The 12883-nt window shown below is 41.2% G+C and overlaps 1 protein-coding gene across 1 annotated transcript in view; it reads right to left on the bottom strand.

Annotated features, from left to right (window-relative positions):
* Positions 1-93: 93 nt before the first annotated feature.
* Positions 94-12883, bottom strand: part of LCT (lactase) — a 37448-nt gene continuing 24658 nt past the window's right edge. The window contains exons 9-16 of the mRNA XM_048484498.1: positions 12552-12842; positions 11398-11596; positions 8590-8792; positions 7212-7309; positions 5696-5830; positions 3351-3574; positions 1953-2189; positions 94-747 (exon numbers count right to left, since the gene is read on the bottom strand). Coding sequence (XP_048340455.1) covers positions 518-747; positions 1953-2189; positions 3351-3574; positions 5696-5830; positions 7212-7309; positions 8590-8792; positions 11398-11596; positions 12552-12842 — 1617 coding nt within the window. The 3' untranslated portion in view covers positions 94-517. The remainder of the gene's footprint in view (positions 748-1952; positions 2190-3350; positions 3575-5695; positions 5831-7211; positions 7310-8589; positions 8793-11397; positions 11597-12551; positions 12843-12883) is intronic.

Raw genomic sequence — 12883 nt, 5'->3', positions numbered from 1 at the left:
TAGCCAGGAAGTTCCACTGTGATTCACGGCTCAGTTTGACTCCCCTTGGCCTCCCCTCATTTTGCATTTAGAAGCAGTTAAATTTGGCTACTATAAGCAACATTTATCTTTATTGACATAACACATGTACAAGGCCTACTACAAGCAGAAATATACATATGCTTAGTGCAGAGGTCACTTACTCTTGTTAGTCAATAGCAAAACAATTGTCTATTTCAGCCATACACTAAGTTGTCTTCTCTGTTTCAATCCCTGGGCTCCAAGTACTAGCAGATCATTTTAGCATCTCTTTTGAATTCTTTGCATTGCCCACAATTTTTTTTGAAGTGAACTTGAGCTATGCTGTTCAGGTAGTATAAAGCAATGTCCAGTAACCCCTGATCACCCTGTTAATATAATATCCAGCTTATGTGCTTATTGAGGAAAAGTTCTCTTACACAGCTGGATTAGAAGCTGTGGCTCTAGATCAGTTTAAAATTGATAAATTTCACAGTATACATTAAAATCATAACATAGCTTACATTTTACTTAGCTCCAAAGCAGTTCTTTTGTGGACTTTTGTGGTCATCCTTCTATATACATATGAAAACAGAACAAGCCCTGCTGTAGCCAATAGCAGTAGGACAAACAGCACGTAAAGGGCTACTTTTGCATCAGATAAAGCCAGCTCCAGTCCCAAAAAGTGCACCTTCTCCACAGCTAAAGTATGTGCAGGCGTGGTACGTGTAGGTGTGGAAATGGTGGTAGCTGCAAAAGGAATGGTAGTTACATGAAAACACTTATTATTAGCCAACTACTAATTAGAGCATCTGAAAAGGAAATGTATTTGTCCAAGTGGATTCTCTAAATACAGAGGGGGAAAGTCTTCCCAACATCTTCCTGTTTCTCAGCCATACTGTTCAAGAGCCTTCAATGATCACGTTAGACAAAGATAACACACTATTATTCAGCACTGACACTTAGTTCTGTCATACTGTAGCAATACTTACATTGCTTTGGTGAAGGAGGGCACGTTCTTACTACCACACTAGATCAACAGTAAGAAACTTGTGAGACCACATTACATGCTAGAGAAGCTCTTTTCCCTCACTTTGAAAACAGTGGCTTCAATCTATGTTAAAAATCTTTCATGCAAGTTGATATAAAATGAATAAACCAATGCAAGAGTGCGTTTGTGTTTTTATATAATTCTGTTTCAGTGGGGAATGGCTGAGCGTACATAAATTATTAAACTTTGTGTTTTTTCAAAGCTTCACAATTAAGTCTTGCACCTAATGGCAGATGTTCTTGAGGAGACAGCTTTGCTTAAAAAAATATAGTACCAGTAGTTGTCTCTTCTATGCCCATATGGCCAAAATTACCCGAGGCTCTGCAAATCGTGCTGAAGAGCTGATTTTAATTAACAGAATTTAATTAATCCATAACCAAATAAAGATCTTAAGAAAAATCAGAATCAAGCTATTGCAGTTGTTTTGCCTGTTTTGAAACATTCCAGAATAAGGGGCCATGCAGCAAACAGCAGGGATGCTATCTGAAAGAACATTGTTCTATAAGGTCTGGCACATTTATATTTACAGTTTGTGCATAAGCACTTGATAGATTGGATTAAGTCAAGAAAAGCTGTTGCCACATTGCTAGTTTTTTCCCCTCATTTCTGTTGTATCCATTTCAACCTGCCCTAGCCCCTCTAACTACCTCTGCTGTAGGGGAAAATGTGAAAAATCACATTCACAGATAGCTATTAAAACTCCACGGGAGCAACGCTCCAATAAGTACCAGTTCCATGCTTATGCCACCATCCTTTCTGCAACCAGATCATTAACATAATAAGACAATTTCCTCCATAACAGAAGTTTGAACAAGCTGGCTCACTGCATTTCATGCACAACTGATGATTACAGCTTCAAAAACATTTAGGTGCTTTTTACTATTAGTCCATACTGGCAACTTACCTTCAGGTTGTGATTCCAGACACAAATGAGGCCCAGTGGCTGGATCTGGAAAGCCATTGCACTGAATGACAGATCTGTAAAATTTTGAAGACTCCTTTGGAATCCTGGATAAAGCTGGGTGTGTGAAGTTGGTGTAATACAGCCCAAACCTTTCTGAATAGCCCATTGCCCACTCAAAATTGTCCATCAAACTCCACACAGTATAGCCTCGCAAATCCACACCATCGAGTACAACTCCTGTGTGGACAAACAAAATTGAAAAGATTCACAGTGTAGGCTTGGGAGCGAAGAGTCCAGTGATACCTGGTGGTTATATATATCTTGCCACAATCATGAGGGAGTAACACTTTAGATGCTGGTTTCATTCACAAACTGTTTGCTATCACATGTTTGAATACACATGGTTATCCCTTAAAAACTAATTCTTTTCTGTACTCAATTTATGGTCTTGACGGATGGGGTGGGTCTGCTAAGCCTTTTTGTAAAAACAGTGTATGCCTACATCATATTAGTGAATATAACCATGGAGCCTGAATATGGCAATTATTGCAGTGCACGAGTGGTCTGTATACCCAACCACACATTCTGAAGATTTAGGGGCAGTTAGGTTTCCTTCAAAGTGAATGGCAATTACCAGTGATTCCCACTTCCTCCTATAGTTTCCAACTATATCCCTTATGCTGTTCCTATAGACCAGGGGTAGGGAACCTGCGGCTCTCCAGATGTTCAGGAACTACAATTCCCATCAGCCCCTACCAGCATGGCCAATTGGCCATGCTGACAGAGGCTGATGGGAATTGCAGTTCCTGAACATCTGGAGAGCCGCAGGTTCCCTACCCCTGCTATAGACCTTCTCACCTCCACAAATAATATTTCATGGGGCTGTAATAAGAACAAGGGAATTGGTAGAAATGACAGAAGGAGGGAACAGGCTTCCCACTGATCACCCATTGGGGCCATGGCACCTTCCAGTGCAGACCCTAATGCTGTGACAGGGCAACAGCTGTCAGCCAGGAGTGGGTGGGAGGGTGAAAGAGTTGGTTGGCATCCCTCCACAACTGAAGGTTGTCTAGGACCAGCTGGTGGATGGGCCTCCCCTTGGCATGACATCTTTCATAATATTGTTATGTGCCTCTTTGCCCTTGTTTGTGATAAGATGGCACAAAATGGCACTAAAGAAAGACGTAACATGCCGCATCTAACTTCCTGAATGCAATATTGCACAGCACCTGTTGTTGCTTAGGTTGAGCCAGGGTGCTACAGTACATACAAAAATGCAGGTTTACAACATGCTATGAATTTTTACTCAATAGTTAAATAACAAACAAAAAAGTCTAAACTAGTACAAATTGACAGTACTCCACATTTCAATGGCAATATGGGAGAGAAACCCTGTACCTTTTAAAGCTTCATTGATGTAACTCTTTAAATAATGTGTTCTCTGCGTATCATTGAAGCCACCATCTCCACGTTCCGAAAACCCATTCTCTGTCACATAAATTGGTGGATTATTGTATTCTTCCTTGATCCACTTCAAGACCCTTCTGAAGCCAAAAGGGGTCACCTTCAACCAAAAAGAGCCACCGCCCAGCCAGCTGCGGTCTGCTATTGAGGCAACACCCCTGGAAAACAGAACAGAACATGGCTGCTATTTCTATCTGATGGGACAAAACTGACCGATACATGGGCATTTGCAACACTGCTTCTTTATATCAGTTGTCTACAGGTCAAGAATACCAGTCAGCAGTTACATCTCCAAACAGATTTTTTAAATTAGAAGAATGATTGAAGTTAAAAAAACATACAGCGAACACAACATCATAGCATCTGAAGTACACAATAAAACAATGACGAATATAGCTTACTTACTAGAAAGAGTACTTGCAAAGAAACTACAATAGAAGTCCTCAGTACACATGCAAAGTTCTTCAAAACAAAGTAAAGGCAAAACATCAAGATGATACAGAGAAGAAAAGGGAACTGGTAACACTGAGTAACTAATTTATGCTCCTAGCTAGTCACATCAAATAATCATCAATGAACCAATCAGGTTACCCATTGGTCCGAACATTCTTGAAACAAGCTCACTTCCCCCCCCTCCCCCGCTTCCCAAACTGAAAGTCATTCCATTAGGCACCAAGAAACCAGTTACAACTGGAAGAAAATAATGAAGATGATCCACCTAATTGGACTGATGACCTTAGAGTAAAAGTACACTGATCTCCAAATACGAACACCTTCTTCTAAGCTATGTAGAATGGTGAAAAGGAAAAAAGGATCTTTGTTAGGCCTCTCAACATTTAAGATGGAGTGTCTCTGGATGTAACAAAACAGTCATTCTCTTGACAAGAGGTGAGTGAAATAAAGGAACCAGTGTTGGGGTTGGAATTGAGAAGAGCAACTTGTTCTACAAGAAGCTTGACCAGGGTGTGGGGAGGCTATATAATTCACCACTATTATAACCTGATGCATGTAATTGTGAAGATAAAACAAGTGAATCAAATCACTTGTTAGCACTGATAAAAATAAATTATTTAACAATCTTAGGAGATTACTGTATTTTAGTCCTCGTCTATTGCGAGTCCTAGATTAGCACTCTGTTCCATACATCCTTATACACACTCTGGTATGTTGCATACATACAACTGTGTAAAGATTCTGCATGTCACAAAGGTGGCCTGCTAAATAATTGGGACACTCTGGATGTGACATAAGTTTAGAAAAAAGGCCTAAATTCAAATGTCGGAAAAATATTCAGCTGCCGTGGTACTCTGTGACCAGAGGTAAAAAACAAATTGGGGTGGGGGAACAAGGCCAGATGCAAAATACCCACATTGACATCTCTGATGACTACACACATCCCATCCTCAAGGTTTATGTGCAGTTGGTTGGACTTGATTGCCCTGGCTGGACTTGATGGCCCTTGGGGTTTCTTCCAACTCTATGATTCTATACTTAAAATAATAGTTCTTGTTACATTACATATTATCCTTTCATTAGCATAAACAATTCTTGTTATGTTTCGGACATTTGGAAAGGGGTGTGTTACTGTCATGGGCTGTACCCAACAGGGGCCTGTGAAAGCAAACTAAAATGTACATGGTTGTTATGGGTTTTCCGGGCTGTTTGTTGTGGGCTGTTTTCCAGGCTGTTTGTTGTGGGTTTTCCGGGCTGTGTGGCTGTGGTCTGGTAAAATGTACATGTTTATTGCTGCCCTGCTGGCCAACAGCAAGCTCCACCCTTCCACACATACATTGTGGTGATAATCTGTTTTTCACATACTACTTGGAGTGCTATAGATACCTGAAAATGCCACATTATCAGAGACTCCTGCAGGACAATAAAAATAAACACATGCAACCCTTTGAGTCCTGTAATCTGTTTACATTCTTACTGATAGTTTAGATTTAGATACAACTGGGATGTAACAAATAATATTTTTAACCACCATCATATTCTTCTGAGGCTTCTTGCAATATGGGCATTTCTTCCAAACCTAAACTACAGCAAGGTTTCTATTAGATCGAAGATTTGCACTTATGCACTATAAAATTCTTAGCAGATGTCTCACACTGCAGCAAAACATTTCTGACAAGTACTCTTTTGGCAACCAAAATCCTCATCACAAAAGTCCAGCAATTAGATCCTAAGAGATGCTAGGCTTGTGAAAGTCATTATGTGGCAGTGATAGAAATATCAGAGGAGTACACAGGTTTTGATGCAGTATGAAGTGATCTTCTTACCTATCAGCATCATAGGATGAAATAATGGCAGGATAGTCTAAATTGGATGCCAATATGGTGGTATAATGATTCAAGCCAAAGTAGTCAAAGGTGCCTTTAATCCTCTTCTTTTCATCTTCAGTAAATTCAGGAAGTCTGCATCATACACACAAAGAGAAGTGTCAAGGGAAAAGGCTCCTCATATGGGCTACAATAAACAGAATGGGAGATTTACATAGTCATCATTCTTATTGATTTCCTTTTCTAAGTGGGACACTCTGCTTCAAGGAAGTGACTTCTTTATTAAATAAATGCAGGCTAACTGGAATATATAATGACTGCACACGTTCTTTGCTGTATCCAAAGGGCAAAAGAACTGCATTCATATCTACAATGTCACAAAGACTTTATGGCAATGGTTGGTATGATGAACTTCTACGATATTGTGGAATGTTCACAAGCAAGGATGTGCCAGTGCATGTGCAAATGTACCACCACTGTATACCTTTATAGCCTCATGTGATGTGAACATGCATAAAAAGCAGAATCAACCTTTGCAAGAAGTCTAAATGTCATGGCCTCCTGTTCCCTGTTGATAATGTGGATTGTTTCCTCACATACATCTCAGTCACTTTTTAAAAAATTCAGTCAAACTTAGAAAGGCTTCCAGATTAAGTGCCCAATTTTTTCTGCAGTTACTTTGATAGAGAGTGGGTCTTTGCTCTGCACATCTCTCACCTGCCATGGTCTCCTGCTTCCCACAGTCATAACATACCACACTTAAAACCTGGGAAGAGCTAACAACACAGGCTGCCCACCAAAGAAGGAAACCTGACCAAGAAGGGGAAAAGAAACTTGGGCATAGAAAAGCTTTCTGGCTGGATCAATAGGCCCTTCTGATGCCTGGCAAGTGTCTGTGGCCCTGTCTCTTCTGCCAGTCATGAATATTAAGGCAATCATAGCTGGGACAAGATAAAGAGCAAATAATGCAGTAGATGTTGGGTAGAAATGATTCCCTGTTTAGCATCCAAAAGGCTAAGTGGCAAACATCCCCTTCTTCTCAAGGTTGGCAAAAGGATGCACCATCTCTTCCTCCCACAATGCTGTGCAATGCTCCTCATAAAATACATGAAGGGGCATGCATTACCTGCAGATGGTCATAAGTTCTATTCCTGCCATCTCCAGTTAAAAAGACAAGGTAGTAGGTAAGTGTGAAAGTCCTTCACCCAACACCCTAAAGAGCTGGGGCCAGTCAGAGTAGACAATACTGATTCGGATAGATCTATGTTCTGGCTCAGTATCAGGCAGTTTCATGTGTTTACAATTAAAATGTTACGTATGAAGTATGATCGGTATTAGTTATGATCCCTGCCATCTCCCCACCCCCCACTGTTATAATGAACAGTGTATCAAAGCTGGCAAGTGTATCCGTATATCTCACCTGTCACCCTCTTCCTATTGTACTACAGGATGACAGCCACAACTGTGGTGTGCCTCTCCATAAAAAAATGTATTCAGTGTTCTTTCAGTCTCTTACCGTGATTGGCCCTGGCTTCGCTCTTGTATTCTCCTTTTCATCACCTCACTGTAGTCACCAGTTTTAAAGATAGGATGAGCAAACCAACCAGCGAAGAACTAAGACAGTGAATTTTTTTAAGTTAATTAAAAATGTTAATTAAAAATTAATGAAAGATGTTAATTAAGTAATGTCTCTGAAACCAGGGCAGGTTATTGAACCGGCTAATTCTACAGATACATATTTTGCCTTTGCATATATCTGTGGCAGTTGGTTTTAAGGACAGACTGCAAACGTTCACAGCATGTACAGCAATGGTAATTGGCTCTGTGCTGTGCCTGGTATGTGCATTTTTGTGGTCAGATACCAGCATAAACTTGGATTGAAAACTGCCCAGGAAGCATAAATATGGTTTCAATGCATTTAGGATTGCTAACCGTCTGCTGGAAAAGAAAGGTCTGGTCCAATTATTAGAAGCAACATGGCATGTTATCTACCAAGTGGCTATTAACCGCCATGTCAGGAGAACCTCCAGCTGTCTGTTTATTCATACTAATAAACCTACATTAAAAGGACAGGATATTTTTTACCAGGCCTGTTGGCAACCATAATTTAACTGGGATAGTAAAAATCTGACTTTGCCTTGAAGAATCTCTCATGCAGAATTCTAGCATTATAAGTGCACAAGACTTGTATGCTTGGATTTTATTTATTCAGGAGATTTCTACGCCGCTCCATCAAAGTTCTGATCAGGATAGAATATAATTAAAATAATGTTACTTACTGATATAAAAACAAACTATTAAAAACAAACAATTTGTCCCCTTCTCTTTTTTTTAGACAGTACAAAACCATTTTATGAAACCAAATATCTCTCCACTGCTTTCCTTATCTCCTAGCAAAATATTTTTAGCTTAGTAAACCAGACAGCCTGAAAATAAGAACTCAGGATAGATAACAAATGGGACAAATTTTGAACAAATCTTGCTTGCAATGTTGGCGCTTAGTCCTGGCCCATAAAATGCCAACCTTGTGTAAAAAAATAGCAATAGTGATAAAAGTGCCTAACAGCTCACTCCAAAAGCCACCCTGAATCCTATGGGAGATTGGCGGGATTTAAATGTACCCCTGTGCCAGGGGTACTGGATTGAACAACCGCCAAGGACTAGCCTCTGCCAGCTAGAATCCTCCTTCTCCCAGCAGCCTCTTTTGACATTTTCATATGCTAGTGGAAGGAAAGACTGGGTGGCTGGAACAGCTGAGATGGCTGGAATCACCACAAAGGAAGGTGACCACCCATGCTAACATCCACATCCATCTAGTCACCCTGCCTATTGATGTTTCTGTTATTATTAAAAAACATTTTTTTTAAATGGAGAACATGGAGTCATTTTATTACTTGGACATGTCGCCTGGCAGCATCAAGATCTTCCTGCTTGTGAGGGTTTTTTGGTTCAGCCCATTCAATGCTGATGGAAAGAGAAATCAGCCCTTTTTGCTTTGGACGGTATGTTTCATTGTAGAGATGCCAAACTTCTGCATGGGCCTTGATTAAGTTGTGCCCTACTATGTAAGGAGCCCGGCCTGGTCGAAAAGAGATTCCTAGGAAAACAGAGAAATCAGACTTGGATTATGCTGCATCCCAGAATCCCAGCAGAAGCAATAGTAAACAAGGAGCAATTAATATCATGTTTCCCCAAAAATAAGAAAATAAGGAAAATGTAAAATGCGCACTGGGCGCAGTTTGACCCAGGTACACCTCTGCACAGGTTGCATCACACTTTCTGCTGAAAGCCCGCCTTAATGAATTGTGAAGGTACCGTATTTCCCCTAAAATAAGTCCTACCCTGAAAATAAGCCCTAATGCATCTTTTGGTGCAAAAATTAATATAAGACCCTGTCTTATTTTCAGGGAAACACGGTAGTTAACAATTCAAATAGTTGTCCCATTTGGTTCCCTTGAAAGTAGTGCCCTTCAGCACTCATCCAATTCAGTTCCTATTTATGCCCCTTGAACGTGCTGTCCTTGACATTTGTAATACTCAGATGTCCATTTCATGTTTTACTATACGGCCAGGACACAAGAATCTAGAGGAATTCCAGACCAAGTTTTACTAATGGCTGTGGTTAAACTCACTTGATAAGCTTCTGTGAAGGACTCTGGTAGGTGGGGATACCAGCCTCTAGGTTGGGTCTGGGGATCTCTTCAAATTATAACTCATTTCCAGACTACAGAGATCAGTTCCCCCAGAGAAAATGGAATCTCCAGAGGGTGGACTCTATGGCATCATATCCCATTGAGGATCCTATACTTCCCAGGCTCCATCCCGAAATCTCCAGGAGTCTCCCAACCTGAAGCTGGAAATTCTATGCCCCATTCCCTGCTGGTGGCCTGGAGGGACCTGGCACCCCTACTGGTAGACTCTGAACTATTTTCTTTGTTCTGAATAACTTTATAGTGTTTTTTTTTACTTTAGGGGACCATCAGCATTATTCCTGAATGACTATGGCATCTAACAATGGCATATTTGTTCTTATAGTGAGTGTCTGTCATCACCACGTTAACAAAATGAAAGATATCATAGAGAACTGACACCAAACATGTCACAGGCACTAAGGTGTCACAGGCACCAAACATGTCACAGGCACCCTTCTGGCAATTCCTTTTGATGCCCATTAATACCTTGGGAAGAAATCAGGAGGGAGGAAAGCTCTGGCATCCTGGTATCATGCCAACAAGTTTATCTCACTTCGAGTTTAAATCAAAACTGACAAAGGCTGCTCTAGCATTCTGCAAAAACTCTGTAACAAAACCATACAGATTTTGATCAAATGCTACAGCATCTCCAGAAATATGCTGTCATCATTTCTTGGTACATGGGAAGTGATGTCAGTGCATTGCTATGTCACTGGTGAAGCCCCACATATGTTTCCCACCGGTTGTCAGGCCATTCCAAGCAACCCTTGCTTACAGAAATATTCAAATCAACAAAAACAAAGATTCAAGTCTTGTAATCTATTGGTGCATGGATTGAGGATGTTTCCTTCTGATCCTGGGATTGCAAAATCTGGATAAAAAGCCACACAGATGGGAGAGAGGTAGGGTTCCCAAACTCTTGATGGAGGCTATTGTTTCCCCAGAATTACAACGAATCTCCAAGTTACAGAGATCTCCAAGTTACAGAGGCTATTTTGGAGGATGGACTCTATGGCATTATGCCTGAAGTACTTCCCCTTCCCTCAAACCCTGCTCCCTTAAATCTCTAGGAATTTTCCAACTCAAAGATGGCAACTCTAGGGGAGGGGGGAGACTGTACTGAGGAAGGAGTGGAAACCCCCCACTTCTGCAAGTGCTGGTTCTACCAATCTCAGAGGCAGGATTTTGCTCCCACTTCCCTCTTCAGTGTAGCCCCCTCACCTTCATAGCCATATGGTTTCCCCAAATACTGGGAGTCAACTTCTCCAGGGATGGAAAGGATTGGGGGTGGGGTGGGGAGATGTAGTTAAGATCAATGACTGTCAACACCCAGACAGTCTCATAACTAACAACTTTAGAATGACAGAAGTTCTCTTGAGCCTGAGCCCACTTTTTCAGATCTATGCCCCAATAAGTTTAACAGTTAAGTCACCACAAGATCCTTACTGGTGGTGGTGGGAGGTTGTTTGCTTCCAGCAGCATTAGGCCCAGAACTGGGACTGCCACCTCTTCTCTATCTCCATGTGTGGTTGTCAGATATACTTGTTGACTTAATGGAACACAATGTCATCTGGTCAGCTAATCCTGGTAAACTGAGACCATCTCTTACAAGTATGTAATGACCTGTTGATTCCCAGCCTCCACCCATATACACAATGTCACTCCAGCTTTAATTAACAGCAGACTACTGACTCTACGTATGATAAGCACAGGAAAATGCCTGCCCAAATAGCACATTGTGAAAAGGGAAGAACTGAAATAAATCCTATGGAGATCCTCTTCCCATTTTACAACAACATAGATAAAAGCCCCAAACTTAAGCCAGAACTCTTCCACATGATTCAGATGTACAGGACTTCTAGGTGTTTAGAAGTGACAGTGACTTGCACTGTCTTGTCTCTGATATACTGTGTTAGAAGAGCCATTAGCTGTAGCTGAGTCCTGGGTATCCCCCTTCCGACCCCAGCATCCTTCCCACAGATGAGAAAGGCAGCAAAATGGTAGCCTTACCTGGTGCAGACACTCCATAGCCATGACCAATATTAGCAATGGAATAGGGCTCATTTATAGTTACCCAAAATTTCACTTTATCTCCAAGTCTCTGAAAGAGAAGTTCTGCATATTCTTTGTACCTCTGAACCACGGTCTCGTTTTCCCACCCTCCAATGTTTTGAAGGGCCTGAGGGAGGTCCCAGTGGTAAATAGTGACCTGGAGATAGAGGCATGTATTTAATTACATAAGCAGCTTTACAAAGTGTTGAAAATTGTTCTCAAGCATTCACTTCTCCAACCCACCCAGTCTTGTACACCCAGCCAAGGAAAATGAGGGGAGAGAGGAACATGGTACAAAATGTATTGTGGAACAGAACTGGTGTGAAGACCTGGCAGGTGTAGTATAGATGGGACCACCCATGATTACTGTAGGTGGGAATTGACAGTAATATAGGAAACTTCTGACCCAGACCATTTTGTGGGTATTGTGCCAAAGGTAGACACTTAGGTTCCCATAATCAACCCTGGAACTAACTCATAGCAAACAGTTTCCAAACTCTGCACAGACTTACAACCATTTAATTAGTCAGTTAATTAAGACAAAACTAATGGAATGAATTGAATAAGATACTGAATGTGAACTGAGGTGAGCTGACTGCAAATTTTGTTCAGTCATGTGGTAACTGTTTAGCAAGATACTCTCCATCAGCCAAATCTACCACCTCACTGTAATGATGGGTAGATTTAAAAAGCCCAAGAAGGCATGCGAAGCAAAACTGAGTCTGGATGGAACACCAAAAAACTAGTGGATGTGGGAGAGTAGCTTTTTTGTTAAACTTCAGCATTTGTCTGTGCTGTCATGTCACTTCCCATTGTTGCGCCTATTCAGAAACAATTTCCCCTACTGCAGAAGGATGCCTGACTTCCTACCTCCCCATCATTGTGATTAGTTTTAGCCCCATGGCGGCCATTTTGTTGTGATGCCCATGACCTGTCATAAAAATTCCACAGTCTGTCAAGCTGGCAACCTTGTTCTAAGCAGCCTCTTCTTGTTGACATTTCTGAGATAATATTGGAAGATGTGATGGACCCTAAACTTAATCTAATTTAAAATATGATTGCTAATATAGTTTCTCTTCCACCTATAGATTAGGTTATATCACTGCTTTTACCTGTGGTTGGATATTGGCTGCCAAAAGAGCATCCACAAGCCTTTCATAGTAACTCAGACCAGCTTCATTTATATACTTAGTGGTTCCATCAGGGAGCACCCGAGGCCAGGAAATGGAAAAGCGATAATGAGTCACTTTGATGTTTTTCAGAATGGCCAAGTCTGCTTCCCACTTGTGGTAGCTGTCGCAGGCTATGTCTCCATTTTCATCGTTGCTGATTTTCAATGGAGTATGAGCAAACTGGTCCCAAATGCTGAGGCCTTTCCCATCTGCTCTCCAGGCACCTTCAACCTTTAATGATACAAATTAATCAGTGAGGTTGACTGTTAACT

This window comes from Sphaerodactylus townsendi, linkage group LG02, assembly GCF_021028975.2.
Source record: "Sphaerodactylus townsendi isolate TG3544 linkage group LG02, MPM_Stown_v2.3, whole genome shotgun sequence".
In the NCBI taxonomy this organism is placed as follows: Eukaryota; Metazoa; Chordata; class Lepidosauria; order Squamata; family Sphaerodactylidae; genus Sphaerodactylus; species Sphaerodactylus townsendi.
This window is presented reverse-complemented; position numbering and strand designations above follow the sequence as displayed.